This window comes from Gasterosteus aculeatus, chromosome 1 (assembly GCF_964276395.1).
Source record: "Gasterosteus aculeatus chromosome 1, fGasAcu3.hap1.1, whole genome shotgun sequence".
Taxonomy (NCBI): domain Eukaryota; kingdom Metazoa; phylum Chordata; class Actinopteri; order Perciformes; family Gasterosteidae; genus Gasterosteus; species Gasterosteus aculeatus.
Window position 1 is genome coordinate 15,096,812 of NC_135688.1, and position 27,850 is coordinate 15,124,661.

General features: G+C 42.8%; 1 protein-coding gene across 2 annotated transcripts in view; it reads left to right on the plus strand.

Annotated features, from left to right (window-relative positions):
• Window positions 1-27,850, plus strand: part of gbe1b (glucan (1,4-alpha-), branching enzyme 1b) — a 63,425-nt gene that overhangs the window by 21,986 nt on the left and 13,589 nt on the right. For both annotated transcript variants that reach the window (XM_040184777.2, XM_040184786.2), the window contains exons 8-14: window positions 4,386-4,501; window positions 5,196-5,323; window positions 5,626-5,724; window positions 12,735-12,845; window positions 12,931-13,102; window positions 22,470-22,654; window positions 25,421-25,551. In XM_040184777.2, coding sequence (XP_040040711.2) covers window positions 4,386-4,501; window positions 5,196-5,323; window positions 5,626-5,724; window positions 12,735-12,845; window positions 12,931-13,102; window positions 22,470-22,654; window positions 25,421-25,551 — 942 coding nt within the window. The remainder of the gene's footprint in view (window positions 1-4,385; window positions 4,502-5,195; window positions 5,324-5,625; window positions 5,725-12,734; window positions 12,846-12,930; window positions 13,103-22,469; window positions 22,655-25,420; window positions 25,552-27,850) is intronic.

Consider the following 27,850-nt stretch of genomic DNA (forward strand, 5'->3'; position numbering starts at 1 on the left):
ATCATCAGGCTTGTAAGTGACCGTTTTTTATTTTAGAGAACCTGTGCTGAAACAAACAAACAAAGGAAGGGAGAAAATGGACCTCCCTTTTGGAGTATATGGCGTTTATGTATTGGGGCAAACTTTTCACTATTTGGTGCATTGCTACTGCCTGATCAATCAATAAACTCACACTCAAATTCAGTCATTTCAGTATTTAGTACCCATGACTTATTTCTCCTGCCCCATCAAGTCACACAGCAAGGGGGGAAAAGCTGTTTTTCCCTTCCGGTGAGCACAAGCTAATGAGCTGAGCGCGGCTGTAGGTGTGCATTGCGCCTGGTCGGAGTTGCCTGTAGTGCTTCCAGTAGATGCTGGATGGAGCCAGTTGGAAAGAACTTAGCAGCTCTGCACCGTCATTCCCCTCAGCCCCTTTAAAATCAATCTGACAAATTGCGGAAAAGTGCCATGGAACTAATGTGTGCAAAGAGCTCTCTGTTGGCAGTCTTTTTTTGTGTTTCTTCTAAATGGAAGGACTGCTTTTCATCTTAAACACCTATTTTATACATTGTACACTGAAGACAAAAAAAAAACATTTAATGTGTTGACAGAAATGTATTTCCCCTCGAGTCGCTGCTTTGTAGTATTTTGTGAGTGCATGTAGGGATTGGAGGCAATTTGAGAGGATCTCAGCCACACGGTATACGACAGGTGGCCATGGTCACCGTAATGACTGTTTCTTCTTTTTTATTGGTGTTTTCGTCACCAGAAGAAAGGTTGAATCTAAAAGGACCTTTAAAGCTAATGCTGATTATGACATTTCTAGGCCTCCAAACACATAAACTGAAAGCGCATTAGGAAAGGGTTACAGATTTCATATGGAAATATAAACACCCAGACTACCCTGCTTAATTGTCTATTTGACTCTAAATGACACCATTGATCTCATTTTATGCTGTATAAAGAAACCGGTCATTTGCAATATTTACTAAGGTAGTAAAGCAAGTGAGAAGTGGTATTATTGTCTAATAGACTCAGTTTTCTTGCAACTACAGGAGTTGCCCCATGCAGGCTTTTATGTACCGTTGCAGAATTACAGGTTGCTGCCTGGGTGCATCAAAAAGGGGCCGTTGTCACATTCTTTGTGTGAAGCCCTTTTAGGAAATGGTGTCTTCTGTTGCTCTACTCCGGTTTCCTACCTTACCGACCCCAGGGACTTCTATTCCCCTCAGGCAATCTCCCTTTATACTCATTGCCAAGCTCTGGCCTACCTTTTTTTTTTTTTGTTTCTAGGTAACCAATGCCAAGTGTGCCACTACTAAAACATGGTCCACTGGAGAGAACTCCAATGGCGCAGGGTTGGCCTGCCGCACAAGTACACAGATCCTAATTATAGGGCGCTAAACATACAAACAGTCTCGCGGGCAGGAGAGTATCTCTCCCAGGATGCCAGGCAATAGCCCCTAGCTGCCAGGCAACCCAACGAAAGCCAGATAAATGGCAGATATCTGACACAAAGCACAGCAATACAGGGACAATCTGTCAGGCTGCTAGATGAGAGCTTAGACGGCGATGCTGCCAGCCTCCCCCAGACTGCTTGGAAGGCTGTTCAACAATGCAGCGCCAAATATCAAGATGTATTTTTATTTTTTATTTTTATTTTTTTTACACGTGTCCAGTAAATCGTGAACATTTGCAATTTGCAAAGACACACAAATAGCTTATTGGCTGACGGAACCGTGTTTTGCTGGACGGTGGCTTATTTAAAATAAACATGATTAATATACCTCTCTTTAGTCACAAACATAATGGAAAATGCATTATACAACATCAGCAAGTCATATCTGTCAAGAATCTGCAGTGCATATATGTATTTAATGTACCTACAAGCTGGATGAATAATTTCATGATTGAATAAATAAATAAATCAAGCCTCGCCCTAGAAATGGGAATTTATTGCAGGTGTCTCTCCTGTCACATTCTCTGTCCTGGACACTTTAATAGCTTCGGGATTGGAGAAAAGTTTGAAATGCGTTAAATGAGGCACCTTATTTGTCCTTTTTGGTCCAACAAATGCACACCATCCATCAGGCTGTCGAGCGTCGTTGTTTCAGCATCACATTTTGTGTGGAATGACCTGTCAGCTTCTTAAATTTATTTGGTCTTATCTGCGGCTTACCTGTGATGTTGTAAGAAAAGGGACTTAATCTTTCTTTCTCCCATCACGACGAGTTACCTTGACCCCTTATTCAGTTGACTCCCTATAGGCTCCCTATAGGCTCTGCTTGCAACAGATCCCGAACACCATAATATGGGTCAGAATCACGTTTGGCTGGAGGAGGAAAGTAGTCTGAAAATGAAGTCTTAATTTTGATTAAACTTTGTAGCTGTGTAACCTGCTTTTGCTGTCATTGCTGAGCTTTATTATGAGGACGGTATAATATGGAATTTGCTTTTGTATTACCACAGCAGGCCGAGGGACACCTTCATGCACGCGGTGCATTGCATCGCGGGCAGAGAGCTAACTTGCCCGCTGTAATTGGACTTGATGATGAATGGCATTGTGGGTCCTAATGTGGCAGTATGGTTTCATCTCGGGGCCGCTGGCTCTCACTGGCTATTATCTCCCTCCCGCGAGGATACATTGTGTCTGAGCCTTTTGTTGGCTCTGCGCAGTGGAGTGGAGGACCTAATCTATTTATCACAGGGTCTGCGTGACCACCCAGCCAGGCTGCTGTATCAGATCATACCTCCCTTGTGCTCTTCCTCAAGGGGGGAGGGCAGGAAGCGCCGATGTAACATGCAGCTTCACACCTGTCAAACACTGAGGTTGATCGTCCCAGAGGAATGGAGCACAGAAGGAAATGTTCTTAAATGTATTTTTGAGTCATGGCCTACCTGGACAAAAATATCTTTTTTTTTTTTTTTTCTTTTTTTTTCTTTCACAATAGAATCCTCAGGATTTTATTGTTTGAGCCCTCCAGCGATGAATCGTTTATATTGTTGTACACAAATGTTTAGTGTTTGGATAGACTTGTCTGGGATCCCTCACTGCTTCAACAACTTTTGGACATGAGATGTTTCAGCAGTGAAACAAGACTACCCACTTTAGTGTGAACTCACAACTAACAAACAAAAAAACTCATTAAATTTAATGCCGAACTTTTCTAAATTACGGTCTGAATGAGATCAGACTACTGAAAACCTCATTCAAATCCATATTTAAATTATTTTATTATGTCATTCAGAACTTAAGCCTTACCATACAACTTTGGTCCACTCCATTTGAGATGGTAAATCTTGATGTTTCTCATGTTGGTGTATCTTATAAATCTATTCCAAGTAAGTTTTGTAAATTGTTGGGTTTGAATTTGTCGAAATCAGGAAGGATGCAGTTTATAATCACACCTGCTGTACTACAGTCGTTCTCAATCAGGGGTTCCAATAAATGGGGAAGGAGGGTATTTTTACTATTTAATCCACTGTAGAATATTTCGCTATGTGAGGGAGGGGAAGGGCCTGCCGCACTGCCGGCCGATGACCACGTAGACGTACCGTAGCCTAGACACCAGCTTTTTCCAAAAACAAAAGATCTATCGGCTCCCTAGGAATGTGTAAATTCATGTACCCTGTACATGTGTCTTCAGACCGTACAGAGAGAATCTGAGAATATCCGCCCGAACACAGGCGGCAGTTCACGTTTCATCATTCTCATGAATGTGTCATTTGCCTCACATCCACTGAGCTTCACTGCTGCCTTTAGATCACGGCGTCCCTGCGTACAATGTTTCATTCTGCACTCATTATGCACGCGGCACAGAGACCACTAAATCCCGAGTTTTAACGGTTCCATGGCAACGTGCCACGGTGCAGGAAGAGGTGAGGTGCGCTGTGTACTTTGCCTGAAGTGGCTGCTCAGATCCAGATGTGCCCCCCCCCCCCCCAAAAAAAAATTCTGCTTTTCTATTTCTTTTTGTATTTTCTTTTTTAGTGGAACAGAGAAACTTGTGGAAGCCAAACAAGTAGACGTATATGAGTAATATAAATTCCCCGTCATGGTGTTTGTGTGCCCAAGTTTAACGTGAAACTCCCGTTCCCGGCTGTACTAAACGCTTGCTGACGGAAAGCGGACAACTTTGACGCGGACTGGAAGCCCCTGATTTCTCATTCTGACACCAGGATACCTGAAAGGCAGGTTCTCCTCTACAGTGCAGTTAATGAAAACACCATCCTCTGTCACGGACACTCCATCTCTCACAAAATGGGGCTTTGGGTATCAATATGTGAATGTCCTGTAGCGGTGAAAATTAATCTCTGGTGTCTAAAGCGCATGATGAAATGTGTGAATAATTCACGGCTTCTTTGTTTATCTGACCTTGCATGAATGATTGTGTGTGTTTTGCTAGCTGGGAGGTGCAGCGGTTCCTACTGTCAAACCTGCGCTGGTGGATGGAGGAGTACTGCTTTGACGGGTTCCGATTTGATGGCATTACGTCTATGCTGTACCATCACCATGGCATCGGTAAGGCTCATATTTCAGGTGTGTGTGTGTGTCTGTGTGTGTGTGTGTGTGTTACCCCTTTTGCATCATGCAGCGCAAACTTGTCAATCAATCGCGATGCAGAAACCGACACCTGGGCTTTGGGTGTTGGCCAATACTGATCCCAACCCAGGGCTTAATCACTGTGTGGAAGGGACAAAGAAGGCAAACATTGTTTTATTCACTTTTGTAACAACATAAAACAATTATTACTTGGATATAAATGCAATACGTGTTTATTGTTTTAAAAAGGCTTACGACGGACTATCTGCAAAAATATCTTACTCCAGATGTTTAGTGAGTAAAGGTATTGAATAAAACTGTAAAAATGACTAAAGGAGCCAATTAAATTAACAGATTCATGCTTGCATAATTCTAATTATTTTATTATCTAATAAAAACTACTTTTAACGTTTTTTGTAAACGTACAACATGATCAGCTTTGTTTCAAATCTGCGATTTGTCTAAAGTCTTATTACAAATATCTTCTACCACTTGTAGTTTGTAGTACTCCGTCTCTTGAGTAGCATCTCACTCGTGTGCTTATCAGAGTCTCTGTACTAAAGTGAATGAGCAGTACACTTCTGATATAATGCCGAGTACTGGTGAAAGTACCTGAACCTACTGAGGAACAGGGTTTTTAGGAGCGTTTACGGTGTGGACGTTTACTCCGCAGGCACTGGCTTCTCGGGAGACTACAGTGAGTACTTTGGCCTACAGGTGGACGAGGACTCTCTGGTCTACCTGATGCTTGCCAATCACATCCTCCATACCCTTTATCCTGACTGCATCACTGTGGCAGAGGTAAAAAACACCCTCAACAACACACCTTTCCACTTACTTTGCAATGACACTGCCCACAGCTATTGTTAATTAAAAGCACTTAATAGTCAGGCATGGCTTACTTACATATTCATTGGTGTAATTAAGAGATAATGCAAAAGAAGATGGGGTGTCTCTCTTTTGGCCTGTGGAATACTATTGTCAGCCTTTTTCAATATGTGAGTTGTGGAGTGGTATTGGATGTGACCTTTGCTGACTACAGGAAAAGAAAGCGGTCCACACAAAGGACAAATGTGATCTAAAATGGTGTGACTTGTTTGCAGGATGTATCTGGGATGCCCGCTCTCTGCAGAGGAGTGGAGGAGGGAGGGCTTGGGTTTGATTACAGACTGGCTATGGCCATACCCGACAAGTGGATTCAGGTGAGATTATGTACTTTTTGTTCTTCCTCTTTTGTAGTTTTCTTTTTTTCTTCTCCCCACCAGGACAGATACTGTAGACCTCTGCTCAAACAGAAATTATTCAGCCACCAATTCAGTAGAGAGGAAACAAAGTACCTCAAAAGGGGATAAAAGACAAAGAAAGTGACGGGACAATGTAGCAGCCCGAGCACTCTCCTGTGCAATATTACAGCGTGGTCTATTGCTAAGCATATGAGCCTTTTTATAATGCCCAGTTTTAGGTTCATCATTTTTTTTAGGTTTCCACTTGAACAGTTTTACTTGCTTTAATGTCAAGGTGAATATAGACTCTTATACCTATACCTACCCACTATTATCAATCCCCCACCACTCCCGAAAAAAGCTCATTCTGCACTAACTGGTTGTGCCACGCTGCCATCTTCACAGTGTGTTACGCACACGGAATTTACATGCACTTTTCGGTCCGACCGTATAGTTCTGAAATCGCAACCAGCTCGGATAAAGCCACAGCTTCTGAAGTCTGGCTCGTCGCGGATGGTGCTTTTCGATACTCAAAGACCTGCCTTATAATCTTCTGCAACTGATTGATAGACCAAAACTGCACTAAAATAGCTCTTCTTTTACACTGCTGATACACTGGACTGCCATGCACAAATTAAATTGCATTTTCATGGAGTAGTAACACATTTCTATGAAGCAAAGCACCAAGCTGACTGTAAGCACTCCGAAAGGATGACAATACATATGCTTCGACAAGCACAATGTCACATTAAATGAGAGACACGTTTTCAAATAGGTCAAATTAATTTTCTTGACCTATTTTGCTATTATAAAGAAGATGACACAACTATTGTTTGTCTTTCCTTTTATTCTCCCCGAGCGGCAAATTCTTTTCTTTTAAAAAATCGAGGAAGGTCTTTGTGCTTTTTATAAAGCACTGTTAGTTCATCCCCCAATCCCCTTAATCCTACCCAGTGTGTGAATGGGAAGGTCATTATCTATCCCTTCAAACAGAGTTATGAATAGATGATGGAGGAGAAATAATTGTGATTGAAAATAAAAGCAAGAGAAAGACAAACTTTAATAATGGCAACTAAAAGGTCATGGTCACTGATCCAAGCTGAAATCTCTGTGTGTGTTTTTTTTTTTTGTGCGTTTTGTCTTAAGTGAAGCATTTGAATAGGCTGGCAGTCGCCTCTACATTTCTCTTTGATGCATTATTCCGTCTGCTATGTCTCCTCGTAGAGGCTTGAACTGATGTCAAAGCAAGGGTTATTTTTCTGTTCTAATTCTAAATTCTATAAAGATCTGTTCATTTTACTCTTCTAACAACAAACACTTGTAGCATTATGTGTTTCACCCTCCTCTGGTTCACAAGGCCACAGGATCATTTCAGCTGCACAGAATTATGTTCACTCAAGCATTAGCTGTGAATAAATAAAATGTAATAATTGGCTTGAAAATATCAATTAATAAATGTAATTAAATGGCAATACATTATATTTACTACACAAATTGAGAAATAATTACGTATTTCTCAGTGCTTAATGTTGCACTGAAAATCATGAAACACTGGAGGGAGGTTTGTCTTGATGGCCTGAAAGAGAAATATGCTCAATTTAAAGTTGATATGTGACTTTGGCAATTTCTTCGTCTAGTTAAAGTCAAAATAGGATGTGAAGATGGAGAAAAAAGAGCTTTATTCTAGAGTTGCAAATGTGTTGTGCTTCACTTTCCTTTCTTTTAATGAATATACCATCTTGTTTGTTGATTCAGTTTTAGTTTTGCAGATGAGTGAAGTGATGTGTGAATAATTCACAATATGCAGAATCAGTGCCACCACTTGGTTATTCTCGAGGAAAGGCTAGTTGCAAGAGGGATGTCTTGCTAGTATTTAAGGCCATTTTAGGGCAGATCAATGTTTTTTCCCCGCTGTCAGAGTTTTCAGTTTTTAAAATGTTTCCATATTTTCTCAAAGTCTACACCAGTCATGCATACAACACGTGATGCAGATCTTTGCTCTCACCGATAGCGTAAAATGCCTCGCCATTAAACAGCAACTGCTCCAGGTGAAGACTATAGAACAAACGTGTTTTTATCCGTTTAGTGTCGGGGACAGATGTACTGCATCTGTGCTGGGAATGTGTCCCATCAAAATGTTGTTTAAAAATAAAATGATTGCAAAGGTTGTCGCCGAGGGAAAAACTTGGTAATCACTGCTAAAATTTTAAAGAGGATGATTAACCATTGCCAGCAAAGGTACGCGAGTGATATGTTGTTGTTCCCCGGCCCCGCTTCACACTGGATGGGAAATTCTGGACGCCAAATGTGCTCCGTCCTTCCACAACAACCGGTTGAAGCACCCTTTAGCTTGCCACTTCAGTCCAAACTGCCACTGTGAAAGTACTTAAGTGGCCCACAATGGGAAAATGTTGTTTATAACCATGCAGCCATCGGGTATGAAAGTCCACAACTGTGTGATATGAAAGCCGAGCAGCGCAGTGGAAGTGCATGCATACTCCGCCATCCATCCAGAGACGAATAAAGGTTATTATGGGTTTCTTTATCTGAGAGTTGCTGTCCGCACTGCTGGTCGCCGTCACACACTGCCGTACACGTACGCACTTCTTTCTACCCTTTTTGGGGGATACAATCTCTACTCTACTTGGGATTAGTACATAACTCATTTATTTCCTTCCCTTCTTCCTTCCTCTAAGCGTGTATTAATATTAACAACATATTGTTGTGATTCAGGAAAGCAGCTATATTACTTTAGAAAGAACATTTGTAGAATTTGCGGGTGTGTCTGTTTTGAGTTGTCTGTATGTTCACAGCAAGCAAAGGACTTCTGTTGTTTGATAATTATGAAAAACATGGTAGGCCTAAAGACGTGGTTAAGATTTAGCCCAGATTTTTATATAGTTGCCCCACATTAAAAGTGATACTTACTCATAGTTTGGCCTCTACGCCGTGTGCATACTTTCGCACTACGGTCTCTGGTGTTTCCCGATGGGGAAGGTCTATGCACGATGGGGGAGGTCTATGCACCGTTAATCTGGTCTCCTGGCCTTCCTCTGGTTCTCGCAGTATGTGTGCAGGACAATGTGCTGCGCTGCCACCATGCAGCATCCTCCACGGTACCCAAAGGTTTTACAGGATTATCCTTGCGACACCTCTGGAGAGGTTGTAGATGTTTTTACTTTATTTACAATATCGCGTGCAATGCAATATTCGTTTACATACTACTTCTGGTGCATTTTTTTTATTTATTTTTTTTCAACTACATTTGTTGCCTTCCCGAGGAGACTTGAAATCACAAGAATCGCAAAGCTGAGGGAGAACAAGCGAGCAGTGAAATTCATGTATTTCTGTGCAGGGAAGCATTCACATGAACATGCCTTGGTATAGTCAGTGAAGTGCACTCGGGGGTAGCCTCGCCTCTTCTCACAGTGTCAATTAGGGAAGGATTTGAATGGACTGAAGGAGAGCCCCTAGTGAGGGGGGGTGTTGCAGTGAAGGAAGGCATGGGGCGGACAGACAGACAGACAGACAGACACAGACCGACCGACAAGAAGGGAACAGAAGGAATGAGAGACAAAGAGAACCGAGCAACATGTCCGTTGGTTTATTTATAGATTCACGTGTACACCCGCCGTTCCCTCTCTGGGTTCCTCAAGCGGGCATCACGCTGTGTTTCTTCCCCATCAGGACTGACTGATGACTTTACTGGCTGTAAGTGGGCTGTTGAGACCAAAAAAAGATATCCTAATGAGGACCAGATAAGGAAACGCAAGTTTGGATGATTCAATCTGATTATAACCAGAAAATGCTGTCAACCCTAATGGATAATATTACAAAGGCCCTCTGATTTAACAAGCACCATTCCCTCCAGCTACAATCGATTTGTAATTGAAACGATTGGAGGCAGAAAAGGTGAGTGGCTCGCCAGTCGCGGCTTCGAAGAGAGCCTCTGCTTCTCGCCGCTCTTCAACTCGAATGACCTCCGACTCACTTGTTCCCATTTTTTTTTATTCGTTTCTGTTCGTCCATTTATTTTAATTGAACGAACACATCACACTGCACAGCTATCCTTATTAGTTCAAAGGGGGTAATCCATTTGTGCTTGACATACTTTCCTCGGACATCATACTGGAAACACTTTCAATTAACAAGACTTTATAAATTCCAGGTGCCTGCTAGCGATGATGGACTCCAGCTTTTATGTAAACATGCCGAAGGCTTCATGTCTGACCGGTGTCGGCCTCGTCTTTGCCTCCTTAACATTCACATCTCAGTTTTATTTTTTTGTTTCTATTCACTAATTGCACCCTGAGGCCTCCCTCTAAGGGTTGTACTGGCAATGCAAGATTTTAGAACCGTGTCTCCTTCCTCAAACTGTGTCTATTTGCAGAGTCAAGCCGGAGACATTGTTATGGGAAGAATGTTTTATTAATAAAAACCGATAGTCTAAAGAGCGCGAGGCATTGACTCGGGCCCATCGCTGCACACCTTTTTGTTACCTGCCAATCTCTGGGGGCGGCACCGTGAGAAGTGACCGCATGTCCCCATAGCAACACAGTGAGGACAGGAGAGGCAGGATGCTCAGGGCCGGCCAACAAATGTAAAACAAGAGCTTTATACTAAACACGCCACCAGCTCAGAGTCGTTCCCAGCATGATGTGATGCTGGTAGACTGGCTCTGGAATCCGTCACAGCAGGCCAGCGACAGTGACATGACCTCATCCTGCACCGCTAGATTTCTTTCTTTTTTTCTTCTTTTATTTCTGGATCTGCCTAATTAATCTGGGCACTGTGGTTGGCTCCTGACAGCAGGCTTGTAAAGTAAGATTTGTGCACTGCTCATTATCGTTGATGAAGTGGCGTGTCAGTGGTGCCAGGAAGCTCGGCTGCTCGGGGCTGATGCGGGTGAGCTGGTGGAAGGGACGTCGTCGACCCAGTCGCTCTCGTCTCCGCTCCGACGCTGCCCCCCCCCCCCCCCCCCCCCCCGCTTCCAGATTAATTGCTCCCAGGCCACTTTTGCGGTTGAATTGAATTGTAATGATTCATAAGGAAGGGTAAAGTGTCTGAGTGTACGTGGATGTGGAGGCGGAGGGGATGATCTCTGGGGTATATTCTGCAGATTTGGTTGTTTGGCTTTTATATTGTAGCCGGGGGTAAAAAAGGAGGGCATTATTATTTAGATTTATTTGTTTCCAGCTGGTGTTGTATTCTAAACAATTCAATTTATTTGTTCTAAATAAAATGTATTATTAAACATAGTTGCAGGAGGGAAATTCAATTTAAAACTTTATTACTATTCAGTCTATCCATTTATCAACCATTTTATTGTAATATTCTCAATGTTGCTACAGATCTACCTAACACATTTTTGTTTAGAATTATCAAAACATAAACTGGATAACTGAATGATCTGCCATCATTATTAGTGGCCATTTAATTTGATCAAATATGCATAGTCATGACCGTTTTCACAGATGTCATGTATGTGATGCAATGTTTTTCAATCATTTTTTTTTAGCCTCCACTAGGTTTGCATAGTACGTTCTATGTACCAAGTACAGTACCTCTGAATGTAAAGTTTGGACCATCTGCTTTGTGAAACAGCTTCAGTTTAAAATGCCTCGAATGAATACACTTTTTAACCTGTTTGTTTTGATATATTGATGACTTATAAGGCGTCTTTGCCTGTCGTTCCTGCCCTCATACCTTTTCATCCTCCTCTAACTTTAAATGTTTATGACTAATTACACTTGCTGCACTTAAAAATGGTACGTTCAAAAAACACAAGCAAATAAACTAAACCAATAAACATGTTCAAAGGACAACATGGACTACATTAATTCCATTAAATCCAGTTACTTGGGACAAAAACAGGTGAACACTAGATCAAACACGACATCTGGGGCGAGGGAAGACACTTGTTAAACTGTGATTGTTGAAATAACAGTGCTGTTTGTTCCGAGGTATAAGGTCCTCCGTGTTGAGCTGAAACCAAATAACAGCCGGCGCGGCTTGGCCCGACCGATCTGAGGCAATGCACCGAGCTCAGAGAGAGTTAAGCGGCTTGAGAATTTGTAGCACATGCAGATGAGAAGTGCCTCACGGAGGTTTTTCTGCTGCCGGTGGGAATGACTAATATATTGCCACACAAGGCGAAGGTTAGGAAGAGTGAATGTGAACAGATGGTGATGTATAGAGCGCGGGAGCCTCTATTTAGGTGGACCAGCCAGTTCATCTCAGACATATTGATCGACACAATTACCTTCTTTACTCCGAGGATTATGGCTCTGTAGAGTAATATAAAGGTTTCCCGACATGTCAATCAGCTGTCACAGCAAATTCCACCGAGCAGACTTCAGCCTGTCACTGAGAGGGGGGGGGGGGGTAGCAGAGCCCATCTCAGGCTGCATGTCTATCACCAAGGGTTCTTGGAGGGCATAAACCCTCTTATTTTTCCATTTAATAGTGATATAGAGATTTTGGCTTTCTAACATCCTTCTTTTCTTTTTAAATCCTCTCCGTTGCCCACGACTCTGATTATCTTTATTTTGCCCCTGTGCTCTCGTTAGCTCGACCACCTCCTGAAAATGACCTTTTCAGCAGCAGCAAGCGTGCATGCAGGCAGGCCAGCTGGACATTGATTCCGTGGTTGGATTTATTGTTGAGGCCCTCGGTTAGGATGAGAGGCTCTGACCTTGCCCGTCTCAAGTGGGGAGGGCCGATGCCTTAACACCCGTGGGCTGTAAAGAAGTTATTAAAAACTCCATTACCGCCATTCAAAGGTAGATATAACTCACAGCGCGGATATAGAGATGTCAAAACAGAGATTGATCTGAGAAAGCCGTGCAAGCCGGAGAAAACTTAAGAATGGTAGAAAGAGTGCCAGGAACCGAAATACCGAGCTCCAGACATCAGTCAGAGCCTGAATGGATCTCTCGGCTACACATCCATCACTTCCTTTTCAATAACCCCACCGTGTCACCCTGTAGATCCTGAAGGAGTCAAAGGATGAGGACTGGGACATGGGCGACATCGTACACACGCTGACCAACAGGCGCTATGGAGAGAAATGCATAGCCTATGCAGAGAGTCACGATCAGGTAGGCCACTCTCTACGAGATCCCACCTTTTCAAGTGTCTGGATTATGTTGCTGTTGGGTTCTAAAACACAAGCCACCTTTCCAGGCCCTGGTTGGGGATAAGAGTCTGGCCTTCTGGTTGATGGACAAGGAGATGTACACCAACATGAGCTCCCTGATTCCCATGACCGCCGTCATTGACCGCGGCATGCAGCTGCATAAGATGATCCGCCTCCTCACTCACGGTCTGGGTGGAGAAGGCTACCTCAACTTCATCGGTGAGCGATTGTGCTCACAATCAATCTATCGATCTAACAACTACAATTGTCTAGAAATGATATTGTATAGAAAGACTGTACGAGATATGAGGTGACTGAGTGAGTAGTCATTCAGAAACGTTGCGTCCGCCTTATGTGAAATCTTTGATGGTCAATTCGGGGTGGATTTATACTGGCAATCTACTACTAGTCCTGTCATTGGGTTTTTGTGTAAAGTTAATTTTTACATATTGTACAATATTATCGATTCCGCTCTCGCATGTATTACAATCTTTGACATTGCATACAAATTGCTTGTATATAAATATATGTATCTAATAGATGTATAAATATACCTACAAATATACTATATATAACTGGTCATATTATTGATGTATGACGAATAGTCAAGAGGCAGGTGGGATCGTCATTGTGAGGCATCGTCCTTCGGTTTGGTTCACTCTTTGTTGAGAGTTCATTTTAGATCTCTCTCATGTACCGTATTCATCCTGGATTTGAAGCTCTCCCCTCAGGCGGACACATCAATCCTTTAAGAGTTCAATGAATGGATAGAAATGCACATTTATTCTCCTGTCCCTCCACAGAAGAAGTCAAAGTCCTCCACAGAAACCGGTTCACAATACATTTTTAAGTGACGAGCTATTCCTCCTGCTGTTTGAGGTGATTAGTGCATTTTATTTTGTAGATATCATTTTTTTCGTCAGCTTCAGGGTTCAAAAAACAGAATTAGCCTTTGCAGTAATAAAGATCTCTTAATTCTCAAAGGCTTCAAGCTTGACGAAGACCGTGCCACTTTTTTTTCATTTTGGGTTGAAGTGTTCAATTATTAGATTCCATATATTTCTTTCATGGATGCATCTTCGGAGTAGCTCGCGACCAACGAGTCGAAGGGGATGATAAGCATCAAAGGAACCTTTTTGAAGTGGGGTTGACATTAATACTTCCCAGAGATGATGGTGAAATACAGGACGAAAGCGATCTGAGATCAGATAGGTTATTTTTTATTTCTCGCATTGATTCCATTTCACAGTCACTGCTGAGATTCTTTTCATATCATCTGAGCTGCCGTATACTTTATTGAGGCCTGGTGATAAAGATAATACAATTATATTTGATGTTGTTGGAGGTCGACCTTGGTTGAAGGGAATGCATTTCCTTGGATGAGCCGACGGTAAAGACGGCCTGCCCTTGTGATCCACAGTATTTGAGCTCCACCTGGTGACCGGGTGATCTGGTCAAGCTCCTTGAATCCACTGTCGCTCAGTATTCGTTGTAATGTCCCGTCTTACTGTGGAGATTGCTGATGATGTCGTGAGGAGGGGGGTGGACATGTGTGGTGGAGGGTGGGGGACATAATCAAAGCGGCAGACAATCATAACAGCGCTGCTCCTAACTGACCCCCTGTGGGCAGTTGAAGGACAATTGATCGTAATCATATCTTGTCCTCTGGCTCGAGTGTTCGCTAAAAGTCCCACTCTGCTGTGCTCTTGGTGTTTTGTGTCCCATGTACTTTTACTCTTAATCAGTGCAGCATCAGAATCATTATGTGATGGTGTAGTGGTTGAAAAAAAAAATCCCTAAATGGCTATTTGATAATGATGTCATGCTAATTCTTATCTTTTTTTTAATGAAAACTAATTAAACTGCTCATTTGCCTTCTTAACTTTAACTGATTGCTTTTTCCATGCATCTTCTGATCAAATGTACTGCATTATTGCATAGTCGTAAGCATATACATTTACAGTAGCTGAGTCTCTTGAGTCTCTTGTGAGTTGAGGACTGAATCGATGCTCTGCCAATTGAAGTGCTCCAATCTGGCTAAATAAAGCAATGTTAAAGTACACAACATGGGACTCATTGTAAGAACTTTATTTGTTAAGCTGAGACTAGTTTTGCACTATTCGCTTCATGTTTAGTCGTCAGAATGGGAATTAGAGGGCATGTATTATTTTCACTTTCTATTGACAAAAAATGGGAATGAACATCTTGTCTAAGTAGTAAAATGTGCAAAATATTCATTTTTATACTATCTCTACATTTGTCCATGCTCCACTACTCCAATTCTTGCATTACGTATCCTACATCCGGCCTTTCAATGTTTAATGAAATAAATCTTAATTAGAGTTGCTAAAATAATAGACATTGAGAAATGGGTGTCGATGATAACAACCTACTTTCTTCATTTATATTCACTTGAAATATGAGCTAAAGAATGTAAATCTTTAGATTCCATCGAAGTCCTCCGCCTGTCTTGAAATAATGCGGTAAAACATCAACCCTCATCAGCCTCTAGATCACAGCTAATTCTTCTTGTTGATGCAGTTTTCTACGGGCCAGACTGCAAGCCTTTTATTACCCGCTTTACTGAAGGAACAGATGGACACTTTATCACACAAACGACTTTCCTCCTCCCCCTTAGTTTTCTCTAAAGCGGTTGTTTTGATTTTTTCCATTTTTCCTCTTGTTTAAATCTTTCATGCATCGGTAAATCTGTTTAGTTTGTAGGTGTTGCATCATAGAAGCATCGACTCTGTTTTAATATTGATACAGCTGTAACAAAAGGGGGCGGCACGGTGGCGTGGTGGTTAGCACTGTCGCCTCACAGCAAGAAGGTCCTGGGTTCGATTCCGCCCAGTGGCCTTTCTGTGTGCAGTCTGCATGTTCTCCCCGTGTCTGCGTGGGTTCTCTCCGGGTTCTCCGGCTTCCTCCCACAGTCCAAAGACATGCTCTGGGAATCAGGTTAATTGGGGACTTTAAATTGCCCGTAGTTGTGTGAATGTGAGTGTGAATGGTTGTGTGTCTCTGTGTTGGCCCTGCGATTGGCTGGCGACCAATCCAGGATGTACCCTGTCTATCGCCTGAAGTTGGCTGGGATGGACTCCAGCCCCCCCGCGACCCTGTGTGCAGGATAAGCGGTCTGACAATGGATGGATGGATGGATGTAACAAAAGGACTCCGATGTGATTTACTTCACAATTATGCTTCCCGGTAATTGCGCTTTATTTTCTTTTAAACCCGAGTTGACAGAGTTACCACAAACTTGCATTTCAAACTTAAATTTACACCATTTTGTCTAATATTTGAATAGCGGTTACGGAAAGGAGACCAGAACTAAGGACTCACAAAAACCTAAAGTATAATTTTCTTTTGAGAACTGCTGGCTGACTAGTACGAGAACTAGAATACTTCTACCACCGTGTGATAACAGGAATAATGGATGAAAGCTTAAAATGATCCTGAAGCATGAAGAAGTTTCAAAGTAACGCACCGCTCAATAGTTCATCCCTGACAACTTACGACTTTCGGTAGATCATTGGGGGACGGGGGGGGGGGGAGAAAAGTCAAGTAGATCTAAGACGACATGTCGTGTCATGTGATCAATGTCGACAGTCATTTAGTCGGAGCTGAGCAAGAGCAAATTGTTTGAGCAAGCAAATCAATTGGACGTGTCTAACTGAGAAACCCATTTATTTACTCATGACCAATGCCGAGCAGCAAGGGGACGGAGGGAGCGTCGGCCTTTGAGCGGCTGGGAGACGGAAACAGTGAAGGATGCAGTGTCAATGACATCAAAGGGCTGAGTGGCACTGCATTAATGAAACGCCTCAGTGGTTTTATCATTACGTCAGCCGGGACAGAACGGAGGCACTTGCTCTTTCTGACTCTCAGGCCTCCCAGACACTTAAGATAACCTTGCAGATTTACAGTCAAAATCATTGAGCTAAAAAAGTTCTCCCAAGCACTCTGTATTTTATGGATTGCTACTAAGCAGGCAACTATTATACGCCAGCCTAGGACAGTGATGTTAGAACCAGAGCTCCCTCCTCATACATTTCAAATAGATCATCTCATTGAGAGCTAACTGCACTGCACTGACGCTGCTGCTGGACCAGTAATGCTCATTTTATGTGCAAACTGTGACTGGAGGAGTCTGTTGACGCAGTAACAGGAAATCGATCTAGCTGGTGCAAATAATCATTGCATCGTGTTTGTACATTTTTATTTTTTTCATTTTTATTTCACTACATCTGAAACCTGTGCCCCCTTACTGCCCCCCCCCCCCCCCCCGATCACCTCATTGATCTTCCTTTGCCAGAATCCCTCCAATGGAAAACACATTGATCCTTGGCTCCTTCTTGTGCTGCTAATTACTCGGGGGGGGGGACTGTGTCACTGTCAGGCCCTTATCTGATGCAGGGCTGTGTGGAGGAGCAACGGGACGTGCCAGCTGAAAAGCCGTCGCACATAACCTTGTTTGAAAATTCTTGTTGCCGATTAATCACATGTTTATTAGAACCACCATAATTGTAAGCATCGCTTGCCTCGTACAATAGGGGTTTAAAGTCTTTTACCCATTAAATGTAATTTTGTCTGATCTCTTATTGGCTATGATAACATTTAATTTGACTCCTCAGTTAATGACTTCTGAGTATGTGGTGGGTGAGCTGTAATCTTGAAATCCGACACCTTGTACATCAATGATGGATTACGTTGTTTCACTTAGAATCACAAAGGTTAAGCAGCTTGTGGCAGGAGAGGGAAATTCAGATACACACACAATTCATCCTCTGGAGACCATGCACCTCGGTGTCACATTTCTTGGCAGTGGTTTGGGATATTTTTGGTTTGGGATGCTGAGTGTCATGCAGATGGCAATAACTGCTCTCTAATAATGGTGCTCTAGTAGAATTTGGAGATTTACTTGTAAATGCCATTCTGGCCGACAGAGGATTTGGCCCAAATCTGGATGTTTGCATCTTGACCTTCCTGACTAGTGTTTATCCACATGTCGGACTTCATTGTAGACCAAAAAATGCAATTATCCTTTTAAGGAATGTTAAAAACGTTGTTTGTATAAACTGAAACCCCTCATGGTATTTTATCTCTGATAACGGTACCCCATATGTAGTTTGAGACATGAATGATGATTTTGTTCACATGTGTATTGTGATGGGAATCCATCATATTTTACCCTCGTTACAGAATGTGCTATCTGGTTTATTTCAGCTGTGAGGAGGCAGAGGACGGTTATTATCGCAGTGATTAATGCAGGCATATGGGAGGAACATTGGCGTGTTATCGTAGGGGAGAGGGGGAATGATTACCTAATGGAGGTGTGTCCAATGTGTTTCTCTAAAGCTGAAATGAAAAGAGACAAAGACTTCAACAGGGGCACTGAATCAACCTGAACGGGAAATCCATCATCTCTACGAGACTTTATAAAACAATAACATTAGGAAAAATCAAAGCAAATACAGGCAAAATAGGCTGGTGTGGACTGTTAATGTTGTGTTAGTGTTAATGTGTTAATGTTGCTGTTAGTGTTGCTCCGGTAGCCTGTATCAGGGATCCAGTAACTGTAATGTCTGTGTTTAAGCGGATGTCATTGAAAACTTTAACAAGATCATTTTCAGAACTGTGAAGTCGCATCGCATTGAAATATCTCAAGAGCAGCGTTGAGCCGCAGTTCCTCTTTTATACGCTCATTATTTTTGCCCCGGCGCTGTTCACGCCTGTTCGGTTCCCGCGTTCTAAACCAAAGACCAAAAATGATCCAATGTTTCCTATTTGTTCAAGTCCATTTGGGGTTGAAACTAAGTTATTGCAAACAAAGCTCGAGTTGGAAACATGGACTCATGGGCAACTTATTCATTAGACAGTTTTGGTGACCTATTCTGCATCGTCAGCGCTACTTGGGGACCAGGGGGAGAAAATCATCGTCATCGACAGCAAGTGACGCTGTGTTTTTGTGGCAGTAAAAAAAAAAACTACCACGAACAGAGAAACCGGGTCTTTAGCAGCAGTTCAGGCTGGAAGGTCAGAGACAGAAGTGAGCCGTCGGGGGCTGCTGATGGGGAAACAATTGTTGTCAGTATCAGATTAGAAATTTGCTTAGTTTTTTTAAACTCCGCTTGTGTCATTGCATTTGGTTGGTCAATGACATGGATGCTCTCACTCTCCGACATGATCCAGGTGAAAAGGGCAGATGCAGCAGAGAAAAAAAAAAAAAAATTAATTAATTGAATGCAAAGTTTATCAATAACCGCATGCATGAACCCACTTGAAGACATGCGTGAGAATGGAAAAAGATGCGTGTTGAGTGCGAGGGGGGGTGGACCAGTACTCTCTGGTATGTTCAGTGAGTATCTTGATGGCATCAGATGGAAGGGACTCCAGTCTGCCGCAGACTTTGCCTATTTCTGAAGCTCACACTCTGTCTTCACCAGAACATGTTTGTTACTACTGTGGTTGATACCACTCACACCACCGACTTGTACCCGATGCAACGCGGAGGTTGAAAATCATTCTGGGAATTTAGTGAAGCCAAAAGTACCCAATAGATGTTGTTAAGCCAGAAAGAGGAAGGACAAAAAGATTTCATGATGCACTGAACATCACGTATTGATGCCCTACAGAGAGAGTATCTGAAAACTTTTTTGCCATCGCTCCCTCTTGATCTGTCTTTTATTACGCTAACTCTACCTGATTCAACATAATCTTATGCTAGCAGGGACTGCCATTGTAAAACGAGAAATGAATCCTGTGTCTGTTCATGAAATAAGATCATCAAATTATTATAATTATACCATCACATTTTTCATTCAGCACAATCCCGTTGGATGCAGACAGCATCTTGCTTTCTTACAGCGTTAGTTTACTAACGCTAATGTTATTCCATGAATCACTCATTTCCCCCATTCTTTGTGCTGTGCATGTGACTGCTCGGCTAATCAACCTGAGCTTATAATCGCCCCTTTGGGGAAGCCCCTACGTACTTTAGGATAGCATTGATGCAATTCCTTATCAAACACATGCTTACGGTGGGTAATTTGTTAACAAAATCATCTAATTGACTCATATCACCTAAAAACGTTTATTTTTCAACCCCACAAAGCTGGTGAACCACCGACAAAGTAAGTCTCCAAAGTCCCTGTTCCCAGTGTAAAGCACAGATGTGGGGTAAACCCAAATGCCCACTAGGGAAGTTAGAAAGAAGGAATCTGTTTCTGTTAAATGTCTTTGCATTAATCACAAGTGAAGGGGACTGGATTTGTAAGTTTAAAAAATCTGCTCCCGGCTGAGAGACTTTGGTGCTTGAAAAGCTTGCTGATGTAGCTTCATATGGTGGACTGGGCATCTGCAACTAGTACGCTCAGTCAGCCGCGATCAGTTCTTTACATACACACGTTTGTCCCCGTCAGTATCCAGGATGGCCGATTTGGGGGCCGGTGCAGCACGGCATTGAACAATTTCTCCCCATTGCCTGAGGTTGTCCTTCACAGTGCTGCCTACATGCCCACATACCCCGGTGTATGTGTCCAGGGGTGGCTAATATCTAGCGCCTCATCGTTCAGTGCACATTGGTAACCAAACAATTCAACGTTTTCTTTTTTTCGGTCGAAATGTGTTGAAAGTGGTGTCATCGCTGAACGCAGAGGGAGGATGATGACCGCTGAGGAAGAGTCTTGAATTGGACTATTTCATCCTTGAGGCTTGTGAGGGCGCTGGGAAGATTTGACACATTGGACTGTCTTTTTCGTGGCAGCAGAGCACAACCAAGAACTTCCAACGGCTTTCTGTCTCAAGGGCAGTCGCACCTACCAGACGTACCGGCCGCCGTCTTGTGGTTGAGGCTGTGACGTTGCCCGGAGCGGCTGCCACCTTTATAGGGAAAATTACAAATTTCTGTCGCTACAGCAGATGCAAAAACAGCTCGGTCAAAACTGTGAGCCTGAAACTTGAGAAGACTACTCCCATAAGTGTCCCAGAATGTGACGGTCTTCAGTCGTGCCAGGAAGAGTCTGGTCTTAAGTCTGTAACATAGAGTGTTTCTAGGAATGTAAAGTGAAAGCCAGACACTGATTTACATACATGCACAAGGTCTCATCACAAGAGGCTTTCTAGTCTTTTGCTGTGTGTGTGTGTGTGTGTGTGTGTGTGTGTGTGTGTGTGTGTGTGTGTGTGTGTGTGTGTGTGTGTGTGTGTGTGTGTGTGTGTGTGTGTGTGTGTGTGTGTGTGTGTGCTTACTGAGTTGTTTGCATGTTAAATACCAACACATTTCTCTTGTTGTAGTGCAAGGAAGAAAATCTTCCTTTTGACTGCCAGTGTTTCAAGCCTGAGATGTAATTTTCTCCTTTCTTTCCACTTCAAGTTCAGATGTGTAGGAGGCTTGTTATTCATGCAGATGTCACAAGTAAAGTGTCTCTCTCTCGCTTTGCCCTTTCCTCCCTCCCTCCCTCTCTGTGTTTGTCTTTGCTGCCCTAATTCCAAGGCAAGTGCTGCAGAGGGCTGCTTCTGCTGGCATTCCTCGCCTCATTGTTTGCTACTTCTTTAACACCTACATAATGTATTTCATTAGAATCTGCTGTCAGCCCCTGTCTGTTCCACTTCAACCCCTCAGATTTTATTTCTTTTTTTTTTTCTTTGAGGAGGTTGTGCTGCTGGCCCTGCAAACAACTAGCCTGTATTATTGTTGTTATTGTCATGCATCTTACTCCGTCTCTTGTCTGTGCGTTTCTTCCTTTGCCAGGAATTCAATTATCCCGGCTGTTGTTTTATGATGATGTGGTGACATCTGATGAATGATTCATTATCTCTTCTCCGGGCGTGACAGCAGTGTAGCAACAAGACCGCTGTTTCCAACACTTCGGCAGTATATATGTTTGGCTTTGCTTCTGGACCGTGTGACTCCTTCTCTTTTGATGCTGCTACTCTGAAGTTTTTTTTTATACTGGCCCTCGTTGGCTTTTCCTCAATTAAAATATGTTAAGGAAGAGGAAAAAATCTTGGGTTGTTACTTGAAAAGTGCAGTACTGGTGGTTTTTGAGGGTGCGGAAACATTCAGATATTTAGTTAATGATGTAATTAATATGAATTAATCAACACTGTGATGAAGAGTGTTGAATTTCCTCTTTTCTTCTCAGCAGTTTCTCCCCATTTCCAGCATTGACTTGTTTGCTCTTGGTGAATTAATATATAAATAAATGCTGGTGAACTATTTTTGCATAACTTTGTTGAGGTGAGACTCAAGTGAAAGTTATGGGATTTTTTTGCAATGTTTTTTTCCCCTTTCCAGGCTTTATTTATGAAAGGGCACAGTCCTGTGTGACAGTAATGTTTGTACACTGTAGATGGTGAAAACATCGCAGGAGCACCGGGGCTCTGTTTTTTAATATGGAAAGTACTAACCTCGGCTGGGGTTATACGAAGGTTGCTGACTCTGGCCGCTTTGATCGCTCTCGTCTTTAAAAATAAAAGTAAAAAAACCCTGCACAAAACCTGAAATAGAACCTCACCGAGCATGCGAACACAGCATGCCTTCCCCTTCGTTATGTAGCTTCCTTAATTACACACTCTTGTGTTGCAGGGAATGAGTTCGGCCATCCTGAGTGGCTGGATTTCCCTCGAGAGGGGAACAATCAGAGTTACCACTACGCCCGCAGGCAGTTCAACCTGCTGGAAACGGATCACCTCCGCTACCACCAGCTCTACGCCTTTGACCGGGACATGAACCGCACCGAAGACCAGTACGGCTGGCTGGCTGCCCAACCTGTAAGGACACTGCACACTCGCTGTGAAATGAGCACTATGCGCACACACACACTCCCAATGACGACGCGATACGGCAACGTATTGTTGAAGCATCCTCGTCACTTGCAGCAGGTTTCAGCAAACTGCTCATAAATGTTTTTGCTCTGGTAAAAAAGAAAAAAGTTATTTTCACAAATGAATACATTTCCAAAGCCTCCGTCTTCTTCTTTCCACATTGGAGTACTCAGGTAGGTGGTGATATATGCACCCTAAGGAGAGTTCATTTTGAAGATGTCCTGATTGTCTGGCTGCTGTCAAGGTGAACAGTAATAGATTTCATTCTCATCCGGCATCCTCTCTTTTTGCCTACATTTGAAGCCCACGAGAGAAAGAAAATGATGTTTTTCTCTTCAGGGGCCAGCAGCAAAGTAATGGGATAATGCAAATGGAGAGTGTGGAGAAATTGACAGGGATTAGAAGGGGAGTCTGTGTAATTGATTCAAAAAATACCCTCCCTCACATCCCCGGGAATCAAGTCGTCAGATTAGAGCTATACTTCACCTTGGCGCATTACACTCGGGCTTTTCTCCTCGACAGACAGATGGACAGACAGATGCAGCAGAGGGGAACATGTCGTATCAGAGTGCATAATTAGGGACATGTCTGGTTCACAAGTGTAATTTCTGTAAATTGGCCTTTCGATCAGAAGTGTGTTCTGACTCTTACAGCCTTTATAACCTGATGAAACGGAGCGTTGGAGGTGAGGCAAAGGAAAACGTCAGAGCCCGTCTGATTTCTGAGCTCCTTTTGTGCAGGGAGGAGGGGAGGACTGCTGTTCCCGGAGGATGCTACTGGCAGGAAAGATGCATATGTTTGGCATCAGTCCTGAGTCCTGCTACACATTCAACGCTGTTTCTTTTGGCTTCCGCTGTGCCTCCAATGTATGAAATCATATAGATTGAGAGAACGTGTATTTATTTCTATACATAACATATATGATTATATTTTCATCTACTTTTGTTCTTCCGATTTATCACCTCAAACAATTCCCTTGTTTGAGGTGGAGCAACTAAAAGTGCTGCTATAATGTACGTCTAGAATCGGACAGTGTCTTTGTACCTCCCGATTTAGTCCATATTAGTTCCAAGGCTCGATCTGAGTGGAGGGACGTCTGAATCAAGGCACATGAAGGCCTACTCAGAAACCATTTATACTGTCCTGATGCTAATGATGAGCAGACAAAACGGGATCCTTTATGTGGTCTGTGCAGCTCGTGTTAAAAGACTAGAAGGGACCAGAATGGCCTTTTTCAGAGATTGATACAATATCACAAAAAGACTTCGTAGAACATCACTCACCGATAAGCCAATAACTACCGAGAGATTGTGTAATAACCAAATGAGAATCCTCTGTGCAGCTTATCGATGACATTGCCATGGTAATCGTGCTTAGAGGGAATGTTCTATAGCTGGGTTGAATATATCTCGGTACTGGGAGCTTTCAAGGATTTTTCTCTAGTTTAATTGACAAGCAGAAGAGGATTTACTGGCAAATCTCCCTGTTGTCCCAAGTGCATGTGAACTTAGCATATGTTTGAAACATGCAAGGGCTCTGCTTAAAAGTGTGATTCTTGTCCACGTCTCTTCAAAAGACCAAACTCTGGACCTGAGCTGAAGTGCTCGGCATCTCTTGAAGGGTTTTGCCGTGAGGAAATGTACATAAACCAGTACGCACACAGACGATGGCATCTAAGGTAGTCTGTGTTTTACTTTAACCAGCACTACTTAACTGGCATGCAAACAATTAGTTATCCATTAGATTTATTTACTTACTAGTCATATGTAAAGATAAATATACCTTTAATTTTTACCAGTAAAAATAGTTTGTGTACCCAAACATTCATTAAAACGTTTAATTTTTTAATCATTATCACACAGAATCACCATTTATGGAAATGTTTGAACGTTAGCTTCATTGCTGAGGTCACAAGTGGGTCTACGGAGGGATTACCCTGCTCCCCCAGTAGTGTTTCAGATCAGATGCTACATGCAGAGACAGCAACTTCAAACCACAATCTTTGGCCTACTGTGTCTTGGGGAGGTATGTTTCTTGCATAAAAATAATAGGTTAGATGATCATTTTTATATTTTCCACAACACATTCTGAATATAATCACAATTCATAATCAACGTCAAGTCTGTTAATTAAGTTTTACATTCATTTATTTGAGAAAGTCAACAGTACTTGTTCATCAGGTCCTAGCAGCACGGATGCAGGTTGTTGTTGTTTTTCTGACGTCGAAGCAGTTCTTCTCCGCAGGGCTTCTCCCGTTAAAAATGGACTCACTCCTCGTCTCCTCACCCCATAACCTCCATCCTTTCAGCCGGTCCAGCAGCAGGGATGCTTATCTTCTCGTTCAGCCGTGCATATGCTGCCCTGAAATTGGCTTTGGCGAACAAGACACTAAAAATAGGGGGTTGGGTGACATTGATAATCTCTGCTAATGACGCGTTAACAGTGGCGCGCTCCGCAGGAGAGTGGTGACTTTTTAATGTGCAGCTGTCTAAAGCCGTCAGCGCGTCCCTCGCACCATCCTGGCCCGGTGCTTTCTGCTGATGAGTGCCACCTGAAACGCGGTGCGGGAACGTTGCCCTATTTGGAAATGTGTAGCTCACTGATATAATGTGTCCCATTAGAACTCTCTAAATCCAAGATGAGAAAGGTAATGACTATTCATGAGGAAATATTTCATTAGCTTGTTCTCCCTCTATCTTTTTCTCCCTTCAGGGCTTTGTCAGCGCCAAGCATGGAGAGGACAAGGTCATTGTGTTTGACAGGGGACACGTGGTCTTTATCTTCAACTTCCACCCAAGTAAGAGCTTCCAGGACTACAGGGTTGCTGTAGAAGCTCCAGGAAGGTATCCTTTTTTTTTTTTTTATTCGTCAGACATTTGCTTTCCTCTGTCACTCACACCAGTAATGATGTTGTTGTTAGCTACTTCTGCCATTCAAAGAAATGACAAATCTTTTTGTCCTGACAAACCCACTAACTGCTGATATTACAGCGGTGCATGTCTGTTGAAAAGGGAGGAATTACATGATCTATGTGCGTGTTAACACCTTGTTGTTAGGATCATGAATAGGATTATTTTGAAAAAACGTCATTATATAGTTTATTTATTCTTTACGAGAAATTAAAAAAAGAACTTCTCTGCTGTAGTTTTTAGCAAATGTTGCATTTGCTGGACTTTTTTTCAGCTGCGGCTTTTGCGTGCTAACCATGTCGCAGCAGCCGTGGAATCATGGAAAGTGGATCAGGGATCTAAATCGTGTCAGACTTCAGTGAATGTGATTTGCAAAGAACTGGCATTTTGATCGCCGTTTTTCTCCGAGGCTAATACGTTAGTGGTGTAATATTGGCAGTCGCTGTTGAGAGGAATACGAGTCCGTTGTTTATGGTGATATTATGCTATCACAGAGAAATAAAAGCAGAGCGCAGTGATTCAGAAAGCGCTCTCTTTAGAGGCATTGGCTGTCTTCCTTCCCAGTGAGCCGCACAGAGGAATTTAATGAGTTCCAGAGTTGTGATTACAGCAGGCTTAATGATCAGGGATGTGAATGGGGACTGGAAGTTGACAGATTTGTATTTATTATTACGGGACATCACTCTCTTCTGGGGCCCACTGAAGCCACCGCCAACAGTTTACCGCATGGATACGAAGCTGTGTGGCTTTTTCAGCTATGCCTTTAAATAACGAAATGGCAAGCCGGAACGCAGAGAGAGTTTGTTCGTTTTCTCTGGGCGCCCCTCGGCTCAAATGGCTGCGCATGAACCATTCATTCTCAAATAACGATTATTTTGGCTGACGAGACTGTTAAACAGCAGTTGGTCCTCCGATTTCTGCATTTGAAATTTGTTTCATTTAAATGGAAAATGATGCTTCTGTCTAATATCAGTAAAACTCCTACCTAAATGCCCTAAAAGGAAGGGGAAAAAAGGTTCAACAATCTCAGACAATATGTTTTATGACTTCTCAAATCATTTAAGGAATTGAGGGAAAGGAATTTAATTCCTTTTGCCTGGCTATTACGGACAATCAATCATTATTGGACAATTATTATATGATATACTGTTGGTTGCATTTTAATGCCATATAACCGCATATATAAAACTATTTTAAAAAGTGTTAATCACCAAGTTAAAAGATAAAGACAAAAAGAACATAGACAGAGCTACAAGTTTGACAAAAAATTTGACCGCTAATCTCTTAACAGCCAGCGTTGATTGTAACCCTGTTTGATGTGCAGTAATTGCACTTTCTGCCTGGTGTTTTTCGGCTCTCCCTTGATGTGAGTCTCGGGCATGCCACTAATGGCCCTACTGCGCAGTGTCTGTAACACCGTTTTTGAGGGTTTATTTTCATTTAGATGGAACCACGTCTCTTCCTCCCGGTGCTTCTTTTGATGTGTAAGGAGCAGCCTCAGACACTTGGTGGGTTGAGAGGAAATGCAAATAAATGTGAGGGCAAAGCTCCGGCTGTCATTATACAGAGATGCAGTAAACACATAAAGGCAAATGTGCTGTGTGCGGGGAAGGTAAATGTGGCGTGTGTGCATGAGGAGATGCAGATCCTCCGATGGGAATGTGTGCAGAGGATCCAATTAGGAGAGAAGAGCGATGAAAGTGCCACTCTGAGCTTGTCTTGTTTACCTCCTCTGCCTCTTAAGAGTCCAAAAGGGGGGTTTTTTCATCACACTCTGCTGTCGTGCACTTAAACTTTCTTCTACCTGTGAGGGTCCGGGATGTCACCGTGTAGCCCCACACCATTGCTGTGTCTCAAAAAAATAATGGCTGCGTGCAGCTGACCACTGAAAATGGATCCAAAACACAGGCTCATTTTAACCTGGTCCCACTTCCGCCGCGTCAAATAAACCGACAGATAGCCCTTCTGCGTGTGATGCCACCACGCGGGGCTTTGATCGAACGTCTGTGTGAACTCATCCATGTCCTCATAGATGACACTGCGTAGTACAGAGAGGTGGACTGTTTGTGTCGTGTGCAAAACAAAAGGAGTTTTGCCGTTTTTTGTCCCGTCAGTCTTGAGTCACGTGACGCGAGTCGCTGCTCAGTCAAGTCAACGTCGACGGGAATCAAATCCTTAACATAACTAAGTTGTTTTATTGCCGCAACCCAGCTTCCTGTGAAGATGGTTTATT